At 35.3% G+C, this 26,019-nt stretch overlaps 1 protein-coding gene across 1 annotated transcript; it reads right to left on the reverse strand.

Moving 5' to 3' along the window:
- Positions 1–760: 760 nt before the first annotated feature.
- On the reverse strand, positions 761–25,243 carry LOC132299680 (acyl-CoA-binding domain-containing protein 4-like). The gene is made up of 18 exons (XM_059796441.1): positions 24,914–25,243; positions 24,290–24,360; positions 21,045–21,108; positions 20,852–20,923; positions 15,393–15,587; positions 15,227–15,304; positions 14,783–14,893; positions 14,463–14,532; positions 13,378–13,439; positions 12,935–13,074; positions 11,861–11,987; positions 11,656–11,770; positions 10,260–10,348; positions 8,588–8,671; positions 8,321–8,506; positions 7,546–7,701; positions 5,055–5,114; positions 761–1,251 (listed from the first exon to the last, which is right to left on the reverse strand). Exons 1-18 carry the CDS (start codon positions 25,073–25,075, stop codon positions 1,063–1,065), a joined length of 2,031 nt encoding a protein of 676 aa, XP_059652424.1. The 5' UTR covers positions 25,076–25,243; the 3' UTR covers positions 761–1,062.
- Between the last annotated feature and the right edge of the window lie 776 nt (positions 25,244–26,019).

Raw genomic sequence — 26,019 nt, forward strand, 5'->3', positions numbered from 1 at the left:
ACCGGTTTGGTTAGATGAAAAATTTTTTCATGATGTAATTGAGTATGAGTATCGAAAAAGGTTCAAAAAATATTATCAAAAATTTACCATTTTATATTTTGAATAGCATTAAACTTGTCAATTATCATCAAAGAAAGAGCATTATTGCAAGTGAATAAAATTTATTAACAAATCAATATTTTCTTCTATTTTTTTTCCTTTGTAGGAACATTTTATGAGAAAGTTAGATGGTTAGGAAAATAATTTTTCGTTCAAAATTTTCTTTTTGTTTCGACATAAAATATTTTCATCAGAAAAGATTTTCTTTTTCAGGTAAAATGTTTTCTCTAATTTTGCTTTTTCAGTATTTGGCAAAGCAATGGATCAAGGTCGAATCCATCAGGTAGAACATGTAAAATAACTTGTCCAAAAATGATGGATAAGTTATTTTTGTTAAGTTTTAATATTTTCTTTTCTCAAACACCAAAAAAAATTTTAAAAAAATTTGTATATCCAGACAACTCACAAATTTTCCATTTCCCCCCTCTGCTTACTATTTCCATCTAATCATTTATCTTGCTTGCAACTTTTAGATTTTTTGCAAGTTTTATACGCATTCATTTCCTTATTCTTAATATTTCTATTATTATTTTTATTTAAAAGATTTGTAGGACTAACATATAACAGATCTTTGCAAATTCATCCAAATTACATTTGTTTACATTATTATTCTCGAATCATATTTACTGTCTCACAAAAAAAAAAAAAAAGGCAAAGAACATTGAAGGAAAATACTGAAATTCTATACTTCCACCTCAAAATAATTTCTTAACTTCAAAATTCAAATACAAACTCCAAATAAAAACTGTAAAAGGCAAACTATAGAATGACAGCCTCATGCAATTACATAGCTGAAATTTCATGTATACAACCAGAAACCCAATAGGATACTTCAGGCCAACAGAACTCAGATATATCTTATTTCCATCTCTTAAAAAACTGGGTTAAAAAAAAAAATTAAGGAAAAAATGGATCAATGAGACCAAACTCTAGCAATCACTATGTATTTCGGTTTGTGATTTCTCAGGCGTCATCGGTTTTTTGGTCGGGAGGGGTTCCAGCAAGCCAACCCCACATACCACCTGAGCCCTGTTTTTGTTTTGCATTCATGGCAGCTTGTTCGGAAGCGGCCTTTTGTCGCTGGAGGAGTTCGAGTTCTTTTTGTAAGGTTTCCATCATCTGTAGCTTCTGTCGTAGCTCTGCAACATCAACCTGTCGGTTCAAAGAGCAATTAGCAAACTAGATTGATTCCTTTCCAGTTCAGCATATATACGAGGCTAGTTTCTTTTCTTAGATACACATTCTCCTCCCTCCAACCCTCCACACACCAAAACCGAAAAAAGAATTACACAGATTAGACCAAATCACAATCCATTACTTAAACCACATAATGCATCAAGAATAGAAGAGCTAATACTGGAGAAGCTGAGTCCATTGTTTTTTATTCTCTGGTTTTTTTTTTCCTGTGGTTTATTCATCTTTACTTTTTGGGTGGCTGGGAGGGTAAGGGGGAATTTTTTTTTTTTTTTTTTTTTTTTTTCCCTTAAATGGGATTTGTATTAAGAAGTATAAAACTGATACAAATATGGTACAGAAAAAAAAGTGGAGATAGGCCTCCACACAAAAACCAGAGAATAAAAAACAATCACAACCACGTAAACAACCATAAGAAGATACTAGAAAAAGCTAGGAAGTTAAAAATAACACAGATAAATCTTGTAAACACAAGTTAACAGCAAGGGGGGGAGGGCGATTGCGTCATGGAATAAAACAAAATTAAGTTGAACAGTATTTCAAGTACAACTACAAGCCTACAAGGTCAAAGTGCTTGATGACATAATATAATCATTTGTTCAACTTAATGGGATTTTACCAAATTCACAGCTTGACTTTATGCAGCCTGAATTTCTCTTTTGTACATATAGATAAAGCACATACACAAACACAATCAAGTTGGTCAACTTTTCCTTCTTTAATTAATCATAGAAGTTTTTGGCTGAGGTAATATATCCGTTGAGCTAGTAAGCCAATTTTCAATATTTATATCCAAAAAAATTAATTTTCTTTAAGGACACCAAAAATGGCGGGGTAGGGATAGGTGCACAAATTGACATTATGTTGCATAAATGAATGAGAATGAACATCTCAGACCACACCCACCACCCCAAACACCTACAAGAAAAGGGAAAAAAAAAACTAATAAAGAGTAAAAAATTAACTTCCACTTTCCATTTGGTTGGGAGGATGAGGAAACAAAAACTTCAAATCAATCAACGGAACATGCTACTATGAATTTCCATACTTCCATTTTAAAGCATGCCACAGATTAAAAATAATAATAATAACAATAATAGTCCCAAAGAGAAGATGTGGTTATTTACCAAATCATTAAGATAGCCTATTGTGATGGGCTCCGAACCGGTTGAGTGGAGACCTTTACTGGCTGGGCTTCATTTTGACTCTATTTCGGATGAGGATTGTTCTCTTTTGGAGGTTCCTTTCTCTGAAGAGGAAGTTTTGTCTGCTTTGAAGAGCTGTAATGGGGATAAAGCCCCAGGTCCAGATGGCTTTTCTTTGCGTTTTCTTTTGGAGTGTTGGGAAGTGGTCCGAGATGATGTGATGGGCTCTTTTCATGCTTTCCATACTCATGGCTCTTTTGAAAAGAGCTTGAATGCCACTTTCATTGCCCTTGTTCCGAAAAAGGGAGGAGCGCTGGATGTCAGGGATTTTCGTCCTATTTGTTTGGTGGGTTGTTTTTACAAGATGCTTGCCAAAGTCTTAGCCTCTAGGCTGAGGAATGTTCTGGATGGCGTCATTTCTGATTCTCAAAATGCTTTTGTGGGAGGTCGTCAGATTTTGGATTCGGTTCTTATTACTAGTGAATGTGTGGACTCCAGGTTGAGTAGTGGGGTTCCGGGTGTTTTGTGTAAGTTGGACATTGAGAATGCTTACGACCATGTGTGTTGGAGTTTCCTCATCTACTTGATGGAGAGGATGGGGTTCGGGGAGCGTTGGAGGAGATGGATTCTATTTTGTATCTCTAGTGCCCGTTTTTCTGTCCTTGTGAATGGAGCTCCGACGGGGTTTTTCTCTAGTTTGAGGGGCTTGAGACAGTGAGATCCACTTTCTCCTTTCTTTTTTCTTTTTGTGATGGAGGCTATTAGTAGGTTGTTGAAAAAGGTTGTTGATCTGCGATTGTTGAGAGGCTTTCGGGTGGGTAAAGATGTCGTTAGTCAGTTAGAGATTTCTCACTTGATGTTTGCTGATGATACCTTGGTTCTTTGTGATGCTGATGCGTCCCAGCTAAGACATTTGAGATGTGTTTTGATTTGGTTCCAAGTCGTCTCTGGGCTTGAAGTGAATGTTGGAAAGAGTGTTTTAGTGCCGGTCGGGGGTGTTCCTGATATGGAGATGTTTGCTCAGATCCTCGGCTGTGGCACTGGCTCATTTCCTATTTCTTATTTAGGTCCTCTGGGTGCTCCTTCGAGATGTGTGGGGAGTTAGGATCCGGTGGTGAATAGATTTGAGAAGAGGCTGGCAGAATGGAAGAAGCAGTACCTTTCCAAAGGAGGGCGGGTCACTCTGATCAAGAGCACTCTCTCTTGCCTTCCCACCTATTTTATCTCTCTTTTTCAGATTCCTTCTTCGGTGGCGGAGAGAATTGAGAGTTTGCAGCGGAATTTTCTTTGGGGAGGGAAAGGAGAGGAGTTCAAATATCATCTGGTTCGATGGGAGCAAGTGTGTCGTCCCCTTCGGAGTGGAGGATTAGGGATTCGAAGTTGCCGCCTTTCAATAGGGCTCTTCTTGGGAAATGGCTTTGAAGATTTGGGGTTGAGAGACTTTGGCTTTGGAAGAAAGTTATTGCCAGCAAGTTTGGGGAAATCAGTGGTGGGTGGTGTTCTCTTGAGGGGCGTGGTCCTAAGGGTGTGGGGGTTTGGACTTGCATTCGAAAGGGATGGGACATTTTTCGTAATCATGTTCGCTTTAGGATCAGGGATAGTAGGAGGATCAGATTTTGGGAGGACCTTTGGTGTGGGGATCTTCCCCTTGCTCTTTCTTTCCCTCGGCTTTACAGGATTGCTTCTGACAGGAAGGCCTTGGTGGTTGACTGTTATCACCTTGATAACGGAAGACTAACTTGGGACGTTTAGTTTAGGAGGCATTTTCAAGATTGGGAAATTGAGGAGGTCACTCGTTTTTTGGAGTTACTGTATCGTCAGGTGATCTCTCATGAGGAGGCTGATTGTTGGCTTTGGAGTCCACACTCTCAGGGTCGTTTCGAGGTGAGATCCTTTTTCAGGTGCCTTTCTGATGGGGAGGATGGCACTTTCCCTTGGAAGGCTATTTGGCGTTCCAAGGCTCCCCTTAAGGTGGCTTTTTTTGCTTGGACGTCTGTCTTGGGTAGGATTTTAACCCAGGATAATTTGAGGAGGAGAATGCAGGTGGTTATCAATCGCTGTTACTTGTGTCGTTGCGATGAGGAGACAATGGATCACCTTCTGTTGCATTGCAGTATGGCCAGAGATTGTTGGGATTTGATGATTGGGTTGTTTGGGGTTCCCTGGGTTATGCCCTGTTCCTCTAGAGGGTTGATTGAGGCTTGGAAAGGTATCTCTGTTGGGGCGCTCATCCGGGATGCTTGGAGAGCTACCCCTCTCTGTGTTTTTTGGTGCATTTGGCTCGAGAGGAATCGAAGATACTTCGATGGCAAGGAGAAACCCATTTCTATGCTTAAGTTTTTTATTATTTCTACTCTCTTTTGTTGGGTCTCAGGGAGAGATTATCGTTCTGTTGAGGAGATTGTTATTTTTTTGGCCTCTTTGAAGGCTTGAGGCTCTTTTTGGTTTTTTCATCTTGTTTCCTTGGGTTTCGCTCCCCTTTGAGCGCTTTTTTATAAAATTCTTACTTATCAAAAAAAAAAAAAAAAATGATAGCCTATTGTGACAGGAAAAGATTTCCTACTATATCCATAGCTGAGAATCAACAAAGAAAAGCCTAATATGATGAGCAGGTACCTCAAGTTTGAAACATCTCGACTGCTCAGCAGCAAGTTGACCACGTACAGATTGGAGCTCCTGCAATATTAATTCAGTTTATTTAAATGAAATTCGACTGAAAAAGGAGGTCATTTTTCTGCACGCAAGAGGGTTAATTCAGTGTATACTACAAGATAACCAAATATCCAAAGTGAGAAATATAACCAAAACAGGAAGTTGACTGGCCAACTGAGAATCAAGCATCTGGACTGGACCAGACGCCTTCTTAAAACCATAGTTGTTATAATATAACAATTTTTCTTTTTTTATAAGAAAATTTTGATTCAATCCTGTTCATCATCAATATGGATTGCTTGACAGGAAAAAAAAAAACACACACACATATATATATATGGATTGCTTGGACAAATTCCATATTATAGAGAGAGAGAGAGAGATCCTTTTTATTCAAAAATATAATTTCTAAAGCTTTTAGAGCTTTTATAGTCAAATGATAATTTCTAAAGCCTTTAGAGCTTTTATAGTTAAATGATACTGTTCTATACTTTTCAATAGAGAATATTTTCTCTTTTTACAAAGATCTAAATCGGAATTGTTTTTTCCCTTCCACATATTCCTACTTGCAAAATATACCAATATATATATACATTTAATAAATATATGTATATTCCTAGTCGCAAAAGGAGATATTATATCCAGACTTTGTGGTTGAACATTGAGGATATTATATCCAGACTTTGTGGTTGAACATTGAGGTATGTATTATATCTAGACTCGGGAATCTTGGACTTTTTCCTTTAATTAACGAAATGGTTTCTAAGCAAAAAGGAAAGTGAAGTAGTGATCTCAAATATCAACAATAATGGTAATGCAGCTAATGCTAGAATACAACAATTTTTCTTTTTTTATAAGAAAAAATTGATTCAATCCTGTTCATCTTCAATATGGATTGCTTGACAAGAAAAAAAAAAATTACATATATATATATATATATATGGATTGCTTGGACAAATTCCATATTATAGACCGAGAGAGAGAGAGATCCTTTTTATTCAAAAATATAATTTCTAAAGCTTTTAGAGCTTTTATAGTTAAATGACACTGTTCTATACTTTTCAAGAGAGAATATTTTCTCTTTTTACAAAGATCTAAATCGGAATTGTTTTTTCCCTTCCACATATTCCTACTTGCAAAATATACCAATATATATATACATTTAATAAATATATGTATAATCCTAGCCGCAAAAGGAGATATATCCAGACTTTGTGGTTGAACATTGAGGTAAGTATTATATCTAGAATCGGGAATCTTGGACTTTTTCCTTTAATTAACGAAATGGTTTCTGAGCAAAAAGAAAAGTGAAGTAGTGATCTCAAATATCAACAATAATGGTAATGCAGCTAATGCTAGAATACATTTAAAATCCAACTATTGTGATAACTCCTCCACCACCCCCCCCCCCCCCCCCCCCCCCAAAAAAAAAAAAAAACCTCATTTTCCCTTCCTTTAGTGTCATTCAGATGAAAAGAATGGGAGTGCTGTCATTACGTGGATTGCTTTGAAGCAGATCAAGTGTTGTGCAGAATGGAACTATGGATTTTAAAAAAGGAAAACCAAAATTCGGAAAGGTTTTAAAAAAGAAAAAGAAAAAGAACTAGTTATTCAAAAAAAAAAAATTGTAGATTACTCTGCGCCTTGCATTCGATTTTAATTTCAATAAATTCACTTTCTTTTCTAGGAGTAATAAGTAAGGATTTCAAACTCCCTTCTAACCATGATACTAGGATCACTTTTTTGAGAAAGGATGTTGAGAAGGTATGCAAATTTTGGAGAAGTACGAAGAAGAATTAAAAGGTTGAAATATGGCAAGTGCTTTATTGATAATAAAACGTGATCAAATCAGTAAAATATAATATATTATGATGTCCTACATATATGTAAATATTTTTTATTACTATATGTTTACTTACTAAGGGTCTGTTAGGCATTGCCATTATTACAGAAAAGGCAGTTTTATCACCAAAGCTGTATTAAGACTACTGTTGTTTGTTAAAAATCATGTTAGGCTGTAATGGCATTCTTTAAAGTACTTTTCATAATAATAGTATTTTTAATTTGTTTGCTAACAATATTTCTTGAAGTACTTTTATTACTAATTTAATTTTACAGGTATGAAGGAAAGATGATAAATTTACCTCAGATATCGGTAAAATTAATGTCATCAAATATGAGGACTTAAATTCATTTATTCTAAGCAAACTAGTGCAGGAATTATGTTCTACAACATCTCTAAACTCAGTTTTATGGGTTTAAGTTGCAACAACCAACTGCTTCATTTATTAAATGTCCAATTGTCTTGGTACAACTCTGTTCACATAAAATTAAATGGAAGGTTATGCTTCATTTTTTTCTTTTTTTATATTTTTAGAAACTAGCCATAGTGAAAATAACCTCAATGCATTCACCTCCCAAACAATTTCTCAATCAAATACCTAAAAACGGTTACCTTGTACAGTTCTCTGTTTCGAGTCTCGGCTTCTGATAGTTCTTCCTTTAGCTGGAGAGACTGCATATTCTCCTTGCTAAGTGATGATTCTAATTCTTCTTTCTCTGCCTTAAGGGTTGCTATAACATTTTCACTGCTGTTTTTGTTTTGGTTTCTCTGCATGGTACTTTCAAACGTAAGTAGAAAGGGGCAGCAAGACGGACAAGTAAGGAATAAGTTAACATTTGGAATTTTTCATGATGTGGAAAGTCAAAAAAGTCAGGAAGCCAAAGCTAACATGAAACAAGAAATTTTTTATAACTAAAAACTCAAGAATAAAATGCAAACTTGAATAGGTAACAGAAAATTATAAATCAATTTATTTATAAAAAAATTGAACATGCTGAAATATAAACAAGAATTCAACATTCTAAATTTGTTGGGAATTTTTTTTTTTTTTTCGCAAAATCTGGACTTACGAGATTCCTCATTTTACACTGAAAAAAAAGTTTACAAGTTAATATATTTTTGTCAATTTGAAGATTTATGCACCCAAAAAAACCAGATGATTTTATCACCACTCCCCAGATTACGTATAATCTGAGAGAACTGCAAACTGCCAAAAATCTCATAATAAAAAGTGAATTCTGCCTATTTGAAAATAGATTAAATTTATTTAGCAAAAATAATGTGAGTTCATTCATATCTATGCTTGCATGTATTTTGCATTGGAACCATTTTGATGGAAAAGTCAAAACAGCAGATCCAAGTTGATAGTTTAGCAAAATGACAATACCGTGGGCTCCGAATCTACATTGTCCATAACAATTTCCCTTATTTTTCCTTGACTGGTTTCAAACTCAGAATCCAAGTCTCTTGTGGCATTCGTAGCATTATGCACGGCAGAAACACTGTCAGGCACAGGAGTCTCCATCATTTTTGATTGCAAGGTTGATTTATGGCTTGGTTTAAGGACGTTAACCTGACAGCAAAAAACAAAATCAAATTGAAAGAACAATGAAATGAAAAGGCCATGCAGAAGTAGTTGAAGATTATTCTTAACCTCATTGTTGTACCGCCCATTGTATCCTCCAAAAGATATTAGAATATCTTGACCACTATAGGAGCTCAGAACCAAACTCAGGCCCTGTAATTGCAGATAATTATATTAAATTGCCTAGAAACAAAATCAAGTTTAAAGTAATCTGAAGCAAGGATTCCACTAACTTGTGCATGCAAAGACTATAAACAGTATTATCTAATGAAAAACATGGTTTCATCTCATGTCCTACCTAAACCCAGCATTTTATAACACAAACTATAGAAATTAACAATATGTTACTACACTAATTTCAAATAAGTGACAATGAATTGTCCATTTCCATACATGTGTAACACAGCCTGCACTAGTTGAAAATCCATAGCAATTTTCTAGTACAATAATATAATCAAAAGAACCTGTATCCCAAATATTCCATTGCATCCTTCCCAAATTTATAATAAATTTGACACTTCTACAGTAACAATGACAAATCTCTTCTCAGGCCCATCAATTAAACCTTATACCACAATTTTCTTGGCTGGATGATAACTAGTGACCCATGCTTGTTCAAAATTAAAACAAAAAAGAACACCAAAACATAAAAATATAAGGCTAATCATTAATTCATAGTAGTAAAAGATATGCTATGGTTTTGCTCCATTATTGTTAAGCAATCATATAGACTCAAAATGTATATTACTTTATCATGCAAGTTCATTAATAAAGAAATTCCAAAATTGTTAAACAAAACATAACCTATAAATTGCTCTACAATCCACATCTTGATAATGATGTGTTCATGTCTTGTGATCTTCACATATTACAAGTGTAGATCAGAGTTTTATCAAACTAGACTTGCTCTTCAATTCAGGTAAACCCTCAAACAATCACTCCAAGAAAGAATGTTCCTTTTTCTTCTTTGGAGGTATGCTTTAAACCAATCACTCAAACCAGTGAAACATTCAATTACAAAGTAATGTAAAAGTAGCTCAGTTTACATCTTCTCATGTCCAGTCCAATTAGAGATCAATGATTTATCAGACTGGACTTTGACTGTTGATTCTTTTTTTGAATGGCTCATTAAAACCTAGGAGCAAAACTAGTGAAACATTTACAGCAATAGAGTAGTGTGAAACATGCCCGATATTAATTATAATAGCAATAAGTATTTCAAGATTGATAAAAGAGACAGATTTTGGGTCTCTCTCCCTCCTCTCGCTCTGTCCACTGATATATTATCTATCATTAATGCCTCAGTACTACTAAGAACATTGGGATTTGGCCTTCTCTTCCTCAAGTTCTTGTAGCCATGAATGCAATTGATATCACGGTTCACCCTGTCAACTAGAGCTGAAATTGGTGAATGGTATGCATATAAACGGTATTTGTCAAAATAAAACCACAAATTAGCCATAACCCCATGGTGCCACTTTGTGGAATCTTTTCTAGAAGTCAGTGCTTATCTCCTCGGCACAATGCGTTCACTCCTTGCTCAATTAATGACAATGATGATGGACAAAGGCAAAATACATACTATTTTGCTCATCATTCAACACTATTTTACTCTGGTTTGGTCAGTGGTAACTACCGTTAGACTGGTGCACATAATTAAAGTACTAAAGAATGGATAGGTTACGGAAACTTGCAGCTCTAAGTAAGTTCTAAGAAAAGATCTTCCAATAATGCAAAATACCTCACTAGCAAGAGGAACACGTCCTTGAACGATAGTTACCACTGACCAAACCAGAGTAGACATGTTGAGGACAACAGTTTCAGAGACCCCTGCAAGAAGGCAAAAGAAAGGAATCAAACAACACAATGAGTAAAGTAAAAGCATTTAAAGAGCAATTCCACCAAATCACAGCTGTTATCCTTTTTTCTGGTGAAATATTTTAAACATCAACAAGTTTCAACAATAACTAAAATCATCAAGCAAATATTTTTTTTTAATAAAATTGTAAGAATTCAAAATTTATCGAACTTGCCAAAACTAATCACAAATTTTTTTTTTTTTTTTGATAAGTACCAAAACTAATCACATATTAATGAGCCACTAAACCAAAAAGGCTACTAAAAGGTACAGGGTCATGGTTATTTGATAAGTTCTAGATCATGAAATAATTGACATTCCCCAAATATGCATGAATATGGAATTTTTCTCCAAATGAATTAGTTTATACAATCTAAACTAGTATCTCAAATCCCATTGAGAATTCAAGTGTATAGAACAATGCATGACCTTTATTCTAATACTGATGATACTCTAATTAAGAGAAGATTATGATATGGTACAGTCCTCTCTATCAGTCATATCTGATTTATAACCAATACTAATCTACAAGCTTCTTCTGAACCCTTTCACAGATGCCCCTTATAGTTTGAACGAGAGCTAGAAAGAATGAAGTGCAGAGGCAATTAGAATTATAGATGGACAGAGGTTCAGAAAGATAACATCACATTCTGTAATGATTATGGCATTCTACTTTTTGCAGCTCAAGCAATGACTCAAACCCCTCAAATGCAAATTATTTCTCTCTCTTTCTCTCAATCTTCTTCCATCATCAGATATCTCATAAGCAGATTGTTTACTCACAAAATTTGATGCTAATAGGACATCGCCTGAACCAAGAACATAAAATTTAAACCATCCAGAGGAAATGTAGAAATTACAATATAACGTAGGGGCGGCCTAGAAGGTTTGACATTATTAAATTCCTACTGCACTAGTACGATCTTCCAAAGACAACTGCATATTTCAAAAGTCTTTGTGTATAATGAATTTTCAAGGACAGTCGGATGAAGTAGAAGAAAAGGTCCAAAAACCAAAATTAAATTGGCAAATCAAAATCAGATTCTTGTTGGGTGCAGGGCATAGCTGTAAGAACCTGATCACTGTGATCAATGACATGCAACCTTATGCTGACCATCAACAGCGTTGGTTTCTAACATGAATTCATTCATGATTCAGAATATCCATGTATTTTTTATAAAGTATGATATTTATACTAAGCATTTTCCAACAGGCCTAGATATAAAGATCCACCACCACTGATCAGTGTCATATGAATGCTCAGTTTTCAAATACATACCACTCTTATTGTCACCACCTCCAACAATAAACCAATTTTCCCCAACTGTTACACCCGCATGGCCAGCACGTGGAGTTGGTATCTCACCCTGTTGTGTTGGTCTTGACCATTCCATCTACAATCAGAATATATTATATAAATCAAAATAAAAATCAAATTATCAAATTATACAACACAAACATTGAAAACAAATAAGTTATCTTACAGCTTGCAAATCAAGGACATGCAGATCATTGAAGCAAGTAGCATGTGAACCCCCACCAAAGATAAGAAGGTAACGCTCCGCATGAACTGCAGCAGCATGATCAGATCTTGGAGAAGGTGGCACTCCCCTACAAAAAATGAAGACAAAAAAACCTCAAAATAAGTGTATATTTAAAAAATAAATAAATAAAGTTCTATGATATAGTTGTCAAACAGCCAAACAGGGTCAATTGCAAATGAGGAATAGTAATGAGCTGAACATTCAGCTTTTTCAATATATTTCTAAATTATGGAGAGTGAAACCATGTTGCTGTCATGTGATGCTATATCAGGCATTCAACACAAAGAAGCTGTGTATAATGGTTAAGGTTGTGTCATTGTGCAAGTGTAGCTGCTAGGATACTACCATACTAGTGCATCTATTAAGAAATGAAACCAGAAAACCATCCGAACATCCCAGATAAGGACAGTTGATAGTTAAATGAGTGAAATAGGAAAACTAACACGGTTCATGAAGAACTCACGTCATTATAACGGAAAATTGACATGTTAAAATGGCACAACCTTAAACCCATCAATTAAGAAGCACAGAGAAGGACACAAGACATGGACACGATACTACATGGATACGCTGACACGTTAAATTCTAAAAAAGTAGGACACATGGCGTGGATACAGCTAATATAAATATAAATTTTCATTTATATATCTATAGAATGAGACAATCATAGAACTTTAATTAATTTATAAATTCTCTACGGAGTTTAAATAAATTAGTAGACAACTCTTTTCGAATATCAAAAAGACTATATTATATTATATATGATATTACTATCCTATGAGTAGACCAAGTGTCCGAAATAATAAAAATTACTTTTAAATAATGGACATGGCCATGAAGTGTCGGACATGTGTCTAGGAGTGTCCATGAAGTGTTGGTGTCCAACACGAACACGGCACCTTCATAGAAGTGTCCGTGCTTCTTAGCTCATCAACATTCCTCAACCATGTCAAATAACAAAAACTTGGAAAGGAAAAACAAACTAGCTTCATAGATTTCCATATGGCATCTTACAAGGCATCCATTTCATCCCAGGTCAAGGATTCCAAGTCCAGAATGTGCAGGTCATTCAAGAGAGATCGCTTCGCATCTTGTCCACCAAATATGACTAAATTTGTCCCTACAAGGGTCACTGATTGGCCTCCGCGTGAGACCTGCAAAGCGTCAAAAAATATTAGGAGACATTTTTATCACAAGTTTCTGCATTCCCTGTGAAAAGGAATGAGAAACAAGCAGCTCGTAAACTTGCCCAATAAATTTCTTTTGTTAGAGATTTCAAATAAAATCCAAATCTGAGTTTAAAGATGTGGCATTTCAAAACTACATCAACAAGTCAAATTTGACAGTTAATTTTGTCAGAAATGATTGATTCCATGAGAAAAATGAAAGCAATTAATGTTGCACTAAATCGATGGAAGTAAAAGAAGGGAGTAGTTAAGGTATAAAGGAATAATTACCGGTGGCTTCCCATAAGTCTTTAAGTTTGACCAAGTACAAGTTTGCAGATCAAATACCTTCACTGTCACAAGGTAAAGAAATCCAAAAGATAAAGCAAGAAGAAGGAAAAAGAAAAGAAACTAATATCTACAAGTAAGGGTTCTAATTTCTAACAAACATGATAAATCTCCAGTAATTCCAGCTTTCCTGGATGGAAGAAAGCTCAGAAGGTACAAGAACGACAATGAACATCAAACAGACTCCATCAAAATAAAGTGCAGAAGTCTTGAAGGACCAGCCACGTGAAAGAATGCTCACAGTAAATTTTATTGTGGATGATAATACAATGAATTTTTATCTTTCAACTAAGTTCTGTTTAAATCAGTCCAAATATTTATTTTCAATGTTTCCTGAGCAAGCTAATCATCCAAAGCAAGAGCATATTTTTAGTCAAGATTATAACCAGCAAATGAAATAAATTTAAGGAACAGTTGAAAATGGGGGGCAAAAAGGAACTAAAATCTAACTTAGGTTGGGATACAAAGAAAACCCCTTACATGCTTATCTAAATGTCTTTTTTCATTTTAAAAACTCTGGAGTGGTTCTTGAGACGTGCTGACCAACCAACCACCAGTCCAACCCACAGAGGTGTATGCATCAGAAAAGGATGGGAACGGTGTTCAGAATTCAGTAGATTAGAAAGAGAGCTCATACATAGATGAGGTGTTCACCTTGCAGACATAGTCAATAGCTTATTGACTCTAACATGATTTCCCTTCATATTAGATATTAAAAGACTGAATTTAATTCACATATGACCAAATTTGTACTTAAGCTAACAAAAATGATTCAACATAGGCATGAGTTTAATTCCACGTGGTTGTTTTTAAATATAATTTTTAAATAAATAAAATTATCGAGTTCACTAAAAGAAAGAGAAAAGGAAGAAGGATAGACAATGCTCTCATTATGTTTCATTGAAATTTTCCCGATACTACAAATCAGTAATACCAACAAAAACTTTCTGCAATATTCCACATATTTAACTGTGATATCCCAAAAATTAAAATCCCCATTAAATAATAAAATATTACATGACTCACACCTTGCATAGCTTCAGAAGGATCCTTTGTATGTCCAGCAATTGAAAGAAGCTTATTTCCTCCCCAAGGAATCTACAGAAACAAAAAAAAATAATGTATCAACAAAAAAGGATAGTCAGAATTGGCATAAAGATCAATCATATAAATATAACAAACAACTTCAAACATTCATAGCAAGATTTCGCGTCCAATATCAAAAGAGGATAGTCAGCATTGGCATAAAGATCAATCATATAAATATAACGAACAACTTCAAACATTCATTGCACAACTTCGCGTCCAATATCAATGAAGTAAAGAAGAAATTTGTATTCATACTAACCAAGGAATGGCCGGCACAGGGAGGTATTGGTACTGGAGATGGTGATTCCAGAGAGTCGGCCCCGGATTTAACTTCGACCTTGGACCAAGTCCAACTTCTTAAATCCAGTACCTGCAAATTTGCTCGGATTAAAGAAATATTATATCTACAGCTACCTAGAAGCAAAAGTTAAAACTGGAAAATTTGATAATCTTCCCTATAAGTAAAGCAAATTGGATAGAAGATATAAAGGAAAACAATGCCGAAGAAGGGGAAAAGGTAATATTCAAATTCCCGCACTAATTCAGAAATTGTTTGCTATTATTTGGAAGAATTGAATATATTTCAACACTATCAAAAACATATTAAAATATAGCCAACGGTCTTCCATTCCATATGAGTCATGTATACAAGTATATGACTTCTAATTGTGTTTTTATGCATCTAGGCAAATAGTTTCTGTACCTGAAGATCATTAAGGTAACGTCCATTGTGATTTCCACCAAATATATACATCTTATCATCAATAATTGCTGCTCCATGCTGCAAATTCAAGAAAACTTGATTCAGAAAGGGGAGACGAGAAAGAAATAAGAACCAACTAATGACTTGAAAAATAAGACAAGCAAACCTCGTATCGAGCTTTGGGCCGTTGACCAGATACTGGAGGTGCAACCCATTGATCATAGACACCAACTGAACCAAGGCCCTCCAATACAACATCTTTATCCTGAGTTTCCAACAGGCTCCCGTTTTCAGTGGGAATAGTCTTTGTCTCGGGAGAAGTGTTTCCATTGTCAGTGACTGGTTTAACCTTTGGAATATGCTATAAAATCAACAAAATGAACAAGAAAAAAAAAATGTCTGGATAAGTACAATAGCTATGGAAATGATACATGAAAGATTTCATTATTCCAGCATAAGTATATAATTCAAGGAACTCAACAAAAACGTTTAATAATAAACTTCTTCCTCATTTCTCTGTATGATTGCAAGTACAGATGTCAGGCTAAAGTCTGAATCACAACCACCAAAAAAAAAAAAAGAGATAAGGACACACAACTTTTTGTAAATGGAAAAGAAGCAATGGTGAATTTGCATAATTTTGCCAACAATAGAATTTGTTTTAGTTCTCCCTCTTTTACCATATATTCCAAGTATATATGTGGATGAAGAAGTTATAAACCATGTGAGAAGTCTTATCCAGGAGGCACAGATGCAAGCATGCATGTGTATACGCCAAATATAATCAAAATTTACAAGCACACATTTAAAGGAATTATCATTGATTACTACAAAAACCTCACATATTTTCTAATTTTCTCCAAGGAGATGGAATTAACTGTAGCCGATGAAATATCGAAATTTTTTAAAAAATTGCGGCCTTAAAAAATATCTGGTGAATGTAAGAATCCACTCTTCAATCACCCAACCTTTGCTTCTTAAGAAGAATTCAACGTTGATGTCAAGAGAGAAGAAGAGAAAAATATCATTGTCAATTAATTAGGAGAGTCACAATACGACATACAATTCAACTCAACTCAACCCAGAAGCACCTCATCCCAATTATTTGGAGTCTTTCTGCCATTGTACTGTTCTATAAGCCCATAGCTTCAATTAAACCGCATCCTACCATGTTCCTTACAGTCTCAATGTGGTTATACATACAAAGATAGAGATGAAATATCCCCAAAAAATTGAATTATGTCAAGGTTCTGAGGAACTATCCCCACAGAATTAAATTATGTCAAGTTCTGAGGATTCACATGAACTTAAAACAAAGTGAATCACAGATGGAAATCTGAACAAACAGTCAAATAACTTGACTCCAATGCAACATAATACCCTCTAGTTGCATCCAAAATTCTTATCTACAAGGGTGGCAATACTTGAAACAACACTCTTAACACGATTCGAGCACAACACGGGACGGGATAAGTGGGTTTGGGTTACCAAGGGACGGGATAAGTGAAAAAACACTCTAACACGATTCGAGCACAACACGGGACGGGATAAGTGGGTTTGGGTTAACCATGTTTGGCCTCGCCCTTCTTGTTGGCAGGATTGGGGGCTCGAACAGGAATCTCACTTTTGTTCTGTTTGATTCCATTATGAATCCACCCACGCTAATAGGGATCCCATTCCTAGGAAAGGATCACCACAAAGAGTGGTTATCTCATACCAACCAAAGGGGGTGCGAATCCTATGGCAAACCAGAAGTACGAGAAAGATAAGTTTATTCAATTTCCATTCAATAATTAAATAATACGATAAATTTTATAAAAATAACCTAATTAATAAAAAATCACAAAACTAGCACAAATATTATTCAAATTATTGATGTTATAATCGTACTAGTGATAATTGGTATGAAAGATAATCACATCTTTTCATCAAAATTTGAAAAAAATAAATGACTATAATCATTAAGCAAATTAAATATTAAACAAGCCATGGTACACAATAAGAATGAATGGAAAAAGAGAATTCATGTGACTGACCCCATCCATATGGGAAAAGGGCAAGGAAGACGATGATGAAAAAAGTAGTGTATATTCTTATATAAATAGGACTAGTAAAAAGGTGAGGGGGTCAGTGAAAACATGGCCAAATCCTAAATAATATTTGAGTTCGAATGTGACTAAAATTTAAATTTAAAAAAAAAAATACGGTTTAAATCTAAATTTACTAAGTAGTCTTGAATCTTGATTATTTACGAAATTACTAAATAATCCTACTATATATATGTATACGGTAGTGATCTCTTGCTCCACAGGGAGCAAGAAAATTCATCCGCACTTTCCATAGTGAAAGTTAGATTTAATCTAACGATCACATTCCAAACCCACCTATATCCTTTCCTTTTAATACAAAACCACTCTCTCCCTATTTCTAGTTTCCAAATTTAATATTACCGATACCCAACTCTAACAATATAAGGTAATTACCAAAAATAGAAACCTCTCGACTCAATTCACCCCCTCTCTCACGTCTCACTACTGTGGTTTGACTAATATAACAACAACAAAAAAAACCAAAATTTCAACTAGATCATTGAAAGAAAATACTATTTTGAAATATATATATATATACCCCAAGAAAATGTATTCCATCCAGTCATAATTTTACAGGATGTAACTATTTTTACCTTAATACAAAATCAACAAAAAAAAAATTTCAAAGACACCTGTATTATAAATCAGTGTAACCTCAAATCACCTGTTCCAGGATCACACATGCAGTGGCAACAATTATGATAGTGGCAATGCAGAAACCTAAATGCTTAAGTAATAGGAGGTGCTGAGACAATGCATAGGCAGAAACATAAATTTAACCATACTATTAGGAATTAAAATTTATGTGTTTTGTATTCTTACTAATAAACAATGTTACATTATTTTATTTAATAAATTAGAAATCTGAAATATATGAAAGGAACTCAAGAATTTAGTTGTATTGGTGATGAGCAATTCTGTTCTTGATAGGATTATTCGATTCCATTAATGGATGCAAATCACAAATCTCCTTCAAGAAATACCAATGTATCCAGAGGCAGTAATGTCAGGTCACTTAACCTTCCACATTAAGCTCTATAGAGTTCTTTACTTTGAGTAGGGTCATTACCCAATGTGAGCTGTGTCTAATTGAAAAATAGGTTAATTAGAATTTTGGGAACGTACAAGCAAATTTTGAGATCACAACCAGACATGGGAAGAAGGCAGTAACAAATTTTGGTGGTTACCTTTTATTGTTAAAGTTGGTGGTATTCGTAATATTAAATTTGGAAACTAAAACCAGGGAGAGAGTGGTTTTGTATTAAAAGGAAATTAAATAGGTGGGTTTGGAATGTAACATCTAACGGTCAATATAAAAAGTGCGGATGGATTTTCTTGCTCCCCGTGGAGCAAGATATCACTACTGTATATGTATGTACACAAATGAGCGTGTATAATTGACATATATAAAGGATTGTCTATTATGAGTTTAATAGGATGCGCACATTAATCAGAGTGAATCTTCTTCTTAAATTATTTGTAGAGATCAATGTGATTAAAAGTTCTCACTGAAGCCAAATCCGTAATCAACTAGAAACACTATATGGAACTTGTAAACAGATCAGAAAAATATTGTAGAGGTGTTTGTGTAATATGTTGAGTTGGAAGTCGACGCTGGCTTATCAGAGAAAGAGACTTTTGCAGGTCACCACAAAATAGTTATGACACTCTTGCCGTTTTGAACTTAGTCACTATTTAGAGAGGTTGAAACCTGTCTACGTGTTTCTAAGAGATATTAAGTGTTCTAGAAGATCCCCCATTTAACGCAAGGTAGGGATCTATTTCTAATATATGAGTTAGGAAAAAGGTACTCATGCGACATGCTCTCCTTAGGGAAAAGTCACTCGGTGCCCTCTCTAAGCCAGGTTGAGGTTAATACAGCAAGGGAGAGCTTCGGCATATCCTAGAGTCCAGCCATCGGACCACGCACTTCTAGAATCCCAAAGTGGACTATGGCATGACAGCAAGTTAAACCACTTCATGTGTTGCACCAAGCAGCAAGAGCCCTAAAGTCTTGCTCCTAACTCAGGCAGAGGCAGCACAAGGGGTTCATCAAGTTGTAGTGCACAACAAGTTGTCTTTTGTGTAGAGAACACAGGAAGTGTCTGGAAACAAAAAAAGGGGGAGAGGGGAAGGAATGCGTGCCTAAAAGTGAGCACTTGAACCTCATGAAACACTTTCAAGGATTTATTTATGGAGAAGACGAAGTAAGCAGCTAGAGAAGTGCACAGTCAAACCTTATGAAGACATGGCACCATGCAGCTATTCGGCTATATACCAGTAGAGTGCATGGTGCAAGTTGTTCAATAGAGCTAATTGCAGCACAGCATAAGATTCTGGTTTAGGCAGTAGGGTGCACGGTGGTGGCAATACCCTTTTGTCAATAGTCCAAGGAGCCAGAATTGGGTGAGCTCAACCATAGGACTTGATCTGTTAGAAGCTTCGTGGATGCCTGATACATGACACATTCAGAAAAGACCACGTGTCCTATGAACTGCTCCACATGTCAACTAGAGATTGGAGATTGTTATTAGGAAATGGCTATGAGTCATGCTACAAGAGTTTACATGGGCTTCAACCTAGATGCCACATGACTGAATAGAGATGCCAAGTATTATCCACCTCAACAATACATCTATGGGGTTAGGAACCCACATGGATTAAGCAGTCTAATTCCCACAAAAGGGAGAGAAAAAACTCATCAATAATAGTTATGTAGAAATTGAAATGATGTATAAACGAAAAAAATGCCCTGCTCTCATTATTGGACATCTTTTCTAGTAATTAGTTTTATTCCTGATCCCTCATTTTTGTCATCCAGATGGAGCCTAGGTTTTACTTTCTCTGTTAATCAGAAAAAGAAACCTGAAGTTTCTTCCCCATGGCCCCTTAACCTATGAAAAATAAGCTCATATTAGCTATATTACAAAGAAATCATCATATGCTACCAACAAACCAAATAAGAACCATCTTCTCTATATAAAAAAGGTTTCCCCTTTTAGCGGTTTTAGTGATCCTACCATAAATTAGCCCACAGACAGCCACACCACGTTAACTCCCTTGAACCACAACTGATGGGCCTCCCATAATTTGACTTTTAGACATTTGTACATGACTGTGATGCTACTCTACCACTGAACCAAAAACATTTCACCACAACTATAAACCAAAAGTCCACATGATTTAAATTAAAGACAATAAATGGTGGGAAAATGCTAAATTTTACTAACAGTCCAAAAAGTGACTTATCAAAAGAATTCAGTTCAATAAGTGGCAATTCTGAAAATATGGGATTATGTGGGTTATTTTTTATTTTTTTGATAAGTAGGATTATGTAGGTTCTTATCAGAAGTGTCATCTTGTTAATTACCCCTGGTTGTAATGTGTCTGCGAGATGAACAGTACTTTAGATCACGATCACAAAATATGATACCGAGAATCAATTTATAACTAGAATTAACAAATAATTTAAAAGAGAGAGAGAAGAAGAAGAAAAATTAACTCCATATATATATGTAACTATAAAAATACTCACGTTAATTTCCACATCTACAACAGGCTCCGCAACAAAGTTGGATGCCCTTGAATACCATCCCGGATCTTCTTCCTATCCAAAAAGGGGGGAAAATAAATAATAAGTAAATAAAAATTTTGAAACAGTATAATGAACTGAGGTTCTTAAATGTTGCACTGTGGTAAAGTGACAGAAAAATCAACTTTGCAGAAACCTCCAATATTTTTACAAAGAGACGCATTGCCTCAGTGGAAGCCATGTTTCCAAGCCCATGCCAACTGCATTTAAAGAGGACACTATTTATAATGGAGACTGATAAAATTGTAATAGATGTACAATGATTCAGAAATAAAATGTAATTAGTGAGTCTAGTTACTAATCTTGAATTTAGACGAGGAGAGAGCAATGCTTCAGAACAAAGGGACAAGGATAGAACACTTGTGAGGGTATATTATTAACTAAGGAATTCGACCATAAAGGAGAATTGAATGTTTATAAGCTATAGAAACACTACAGTTCTCTTAATTGATTATCCGCATTATGAGCATTCCGCCTATAAACATACACACGCATACATGATAGGAAGTGACCTTTCTTTATCTTTTTTTCATATCTATAATATTTGCCAAAGAATGAATACTTTAATGAAACATAAAAATAAATTTTCTTGGACTTAAACCTAGCTTGAGGCTTCTTAGCAGTAGCAACGAGGAACGAATCCTTGAAAAATAGAATGCCTTTGCACGTACTACCCAAAATAGATATTGACAGGAATTTTCTAATCCACTCCTAGATAAAAATTGGTACTGGGAGAACACTACTACTGTACCAGTAAAGGTTTCTAGTGGCAATGTCCTTAAAGGAAGATGGAAATCAGCACACAAGCACAACAAGAAGCTCACAATAGTGATATCAACTTTAGATATTGGCCACTGAATACCCTTCCCTAGCCATCCTCTTAATACATGAATATTAAATTAAGTTTTTTTTAATTCCATGAGGGAAATTTTATAGATCTGTTCCCCAAAGCAATCAGACATGATAATTTTCATGGTTGTTAGATCCAAATAAATCTTTTTGTTAGATCCAAATAAATCTTTGTGTCCACAAATACAAAAATGGTTCTATAATTATCCATAGAGTTAGACTAACAAGTAATTGAAGTAGGATTAGGATTAATGAGCAGGGTTGTGTGCAAATTGGATGTTGAAAAGGCATAGAATTCTATGCATTAGAAAATGTTTCAGAGACAAGACGAATGGGATTCCAGCAGATCTCCATGGAAATTCTAGGGGGCTTAGAGAGGGGAACTATTTCTTTCCTTTGCTTTTCATTATAGTGATGAAAATTCACTCATATGATGCGAAGACCAGTGATGCGAGGGTTACTCAAGTTTCAGAATTGGGTCATTAGGACAAAAATTTTGGCGGTAGAGGATTGTTTTCTGTGATATAAAGAGGACCAACTGAACTATTTGAAGTGTACACTTCAGCAGTTTCAGGATTGAAGATCAATTGGTGCAAGAGAGATTGGATTCAGGGGGGAGAGGTGAAGGGTGCACAAGTTGGAAGGCATTTTAGGGCGTAGGACACTAGGACAGGAACCCTTTTAGCTACTTGTTATCCCTTTTGGTTCTCTTAATACTGCAGAGGTTTCGGATTCAGTTATCAAGAACTTCATGAAGAAATTGGCAGGATGGATTAGACAATATATATCAAAGGGGGGGAGGCTCACTCACGTAAAAAATAATGAGCTTGCTACGAAGTTTATGTTCCTTCTCTCACTCCTAACGTATGTGATGAAAAGGTTGTAAAAGCTGTTGAAAGGCTTCCCTGGGAAATGTTAGGGTGAGTTTAAATATCATTTTGGTTGTGGGTGATACCTTTGGTATAGTTCAATCAACCCCTTTTGAGAAAACCATCAAAGATTCCTGCGAAAGTAAAATTTAGGGCATGAAAGCTCTTTTCAAAGTAGCTTTTTGTGGATAGACAATAGCTCTTGGAAAGATGTCAAACATTTACAACCTCAAAACAAACCACTGTCAGCAGGTGTTGATATGCAATAGGGACGGAAGAACAGATTGGCTATTTACACTGTTCGGTGGCAAAAGACTCAAGGGCAATATTTCTTGCTGTCTTTGGAGTTCACAGGGTGATGCTTGGATTGACGAAGGAGGTGATCACTAGTTGAAGGAGTTGTAGGGTGCTGGAGAGGGTTGGTGAATGGCTCCGCTTTGTCTTTGGTGGAGCAATTGGGGGTGAAGAATAAAAGATCTTTTGAAGGGTGGAGTTCTCCATTTGGGCACTTGAGCATAACTTTTCATCTCCTTATTTTTTTAGAAATACTAGGAGCTCCTATTTGTTGATTGATTCTTTCATATAGTTTTTGGAAGATAAAGTATAGTTTTGTCGGATTTATTAGTATTGCACCAATTCCTAGGAATCAAGCAGTCTACAGCCTCTAGTCAAGACCAGCTGGCTAAGCAAAATAATATTCATTAAAAGAAATCTGTTTTTTATAACACTCAACAAACGATCCATTTCTTTCATTATCTTGTGATAAAAACTCAATATAAAGGAGAAGGAGGAGAGGGGGGTGGGAACTGAACTGCTCAAGGCACCCAAAACCTCTTGACTACTCAAGGCACCCAAGACCTCTTGACTCTATTATTTAGCCTCGTTCTAACTTTTTGCAAGGATCATACTTAAGTCTTGGGACTCTATTATTTAGCATCGTTCCAACTTTTTGCAAGGATCATAATTGTTAATCCTTTTTTTATTATTATTATTTTTTTTTTTTTTCTGCAATGAAGGAGACCCAATAATCCTCCTCTGCAACAATTATACAAAGATGAAGTATGCAATTGAGAGGAGGCAATCACCAACAAAAATACTGTCACAGAATTTGATCCTTGCAAATCATACATACAAGCTATCCATGCAGATAAACTTTCCCGCCTTTCAAAGGTAGTAATACAAGCTTTCTAAATCATAGAAATCTATGATGATAAAGACTATTCCTCCATAATTTATCAATACCCTTTTAGTTTTCCAAATGAAAACTACAATTTATGATTATTAACATATATATGTAGTAACTGAGTTCTTATTCTTTACCATCATTTCATAGCTTTCGGTTGGCTTCATTTCTTTGTTGGTTTTTAGGCCTTTTAGACCATTTGCTGCCCCCCAAAGATTCTAATTTCTAATCTGTCATTTTTAAATTGTTGATTCCAGAAATTCAATATAGAATAGCTCAATTCTCAGTGCTGATGACTGAAGCTCATACCAGTACAACTCTCCCCAAAGTTTAGGGTCAATTTATGCATTGGTTTAGACCACGCGTTTCAAATATTGAATCAAACTTGGATTCACAAAAATAACGTATCACAGATACTTATATATATATACACACACACACACATACATATAACATATCACAGAGCTCAAGTACACAAACCTCGCCCATTTGCTTTGCTCAACGGGACTCCAACCTTTGGGTTTTGGGATTTTACAAGGTCCAGAACTAGCCTACAACCAAAATCCAGAACAATTACTTTCAGTAGCTCCATATGCAAATCTCTCAAGCCAAAACAAATAGCCCCTACTCAAACGATATTTCTCACGTTTAATCCATAAGCAACATGAAAAGACACTTCACATTCCACATTAGTGGTAAACATATTGAATAACGAATCTAAAGTGACGTCTAAATGCAAAAATAAACCGAGCACCACCACAATTGCTAGCGCAACCATACATCTCCCCCACTAATCCTAATGAGAAAACCAACGGAAACAAAAGAAAATAAAAGCTTTGCTCATACAATTAAACGTAACAGTAGAATTATCAATTTCTAATCTTCTCATAATTTCTCTTAGCTACCGGATCAGCATTTTCACAGCACCAAACTCAACCCCCAAAACCCAGATCTACCAGAATTCAAATCAAACTCCACATATTAAATACACCATTCATACAATAACACAAACACAATCACAAATCGACGCCGATTACACCATAGAACAACGAATTTCACATTATACAACATCAGATCGCAAAACTGCAGATGTTGGTAACCTACCTGCTGGTACAATCCGTAGAGCAAAAGAGCGACGTCGTTTGCAAACTTGGAGGTGAGGGCTTTGGAAGAGGAATTGGGAGATCCGTCGAAGCCGACGTAGGAGGCGGCGGCGTAGAACCTCTCGGGGTATGCGAGGCCAGAGCTTGCCCTCGCCATCGCCATTTTGCGTAGTGTTTGGTTCTGTGTCCGTAGCAGATCAGATCGAAAGAAGAACGAAATTGGAGATTTGAATTGAAATTGGGGGCGAATGGGGTTATTTATACACGTCAAGTTTCGGAAGAGCGGTGCTTACTGCGACGTCCGAGATATATATATATCTATAATGTGTGTTACATAAGTATGTCTGAATTTATACATATTTGTACCAACGGTTACTCCTTTTGTTGTGCATTTGCATTGTGCACTAAACAACAGTTGGTCTTACGGCGCACTAAAAATAAAAAAGGCAATCCAGTGAAATATATATACATTTGTATAATAAAAATTAGAAAATGTAAATGATTTTTTTTTTTTAAAGGATAAATGTCTTGTTTGGTTGCATGGAATTTGAGTCTTAAAATTTAAATTGGTAAAATTTGAGAAATTTTTTTGTTCAATTATATTAGTTATTTTTCTCCAATTTCATCAACTTCAATTTCAATACTCCAATTATGTGACGACAATATACCTTTTTAGAGATGAAGCAAAATGTGTATACTGTGAATTTACGAAGCCATTGAGATATTATAAATGTCATCGCCGGCTAGTACTAATACGAAATTATTTCAAGATGTGCATCTTGAATGAGGTGGCAAATGAAAATTTTCTCTGTAAAAAATAAAATAAAATAAATGAACTCCAATCTTCTAGCCGCCAATCACTTGCCACAGACTTAGAGAAGGGTTAAGGCTTTTTGACAACATTCGAAACCTCTCACAAAGTGTAAGGAATTTTAATCGTTCTCTTTTCGAAATTCAACCAAGCTTGAACTCCTTCTAACTAATATATTTGCAGGATGCACTATTAAGTGAAGCAATCTGCTTTCAGATTGTTCAAATATAAGAAAATTATCGAGCTTTGAATTAATTAAGGAATAAACTTCTAGTTTTTCTAGTGCCTTCAAACGA

This window comes from Cornus florida, unplaced genomic scaffold, assembly GCF_030987335.1.
Source record: "Cornus florida cultivar Cherokee Brave unplaced genomic scaffold, ASM3098733v1 CherokeeBrave_3.0.0_Hap2_Chr03, whole genome shotgun sequence".
Classification (NCBI taxonomy): Eukaryota; Viridiplantae; Streptophyta; class Magnoliopsida; order Cornales; family Cornaceae; genus Cornus; species Cornus florida.

What these genes read in the sequence shown, in the direction of transcription:
- LOC132299680 (XM_059796441.1), bottom strand. Translation starts at nt 25,075, where the DNA reads ATGGCGATGGCGAGGGCAAGCTCTGGCCTCGCATACCCCGAGAGGTTC. An exon ending in GAGCAAAGCAAATGGGCGAG is followed by an intron (nt 21,109 to 24,289) that starts GTTTGTGTACTT and finishes CTTTAAATGCAG; the next exon opens with TTGGCATGGGCTTGGAAACA. An exon ending in ATGGGCGGTACAACAATGAG is followed by an intron (nt 8,507 to 8,587) that starts GTTAAGAATAAT and finishes TTTTGCTGTCAG; the next exon opens with GTTAACGTCCTTAAACCAAG.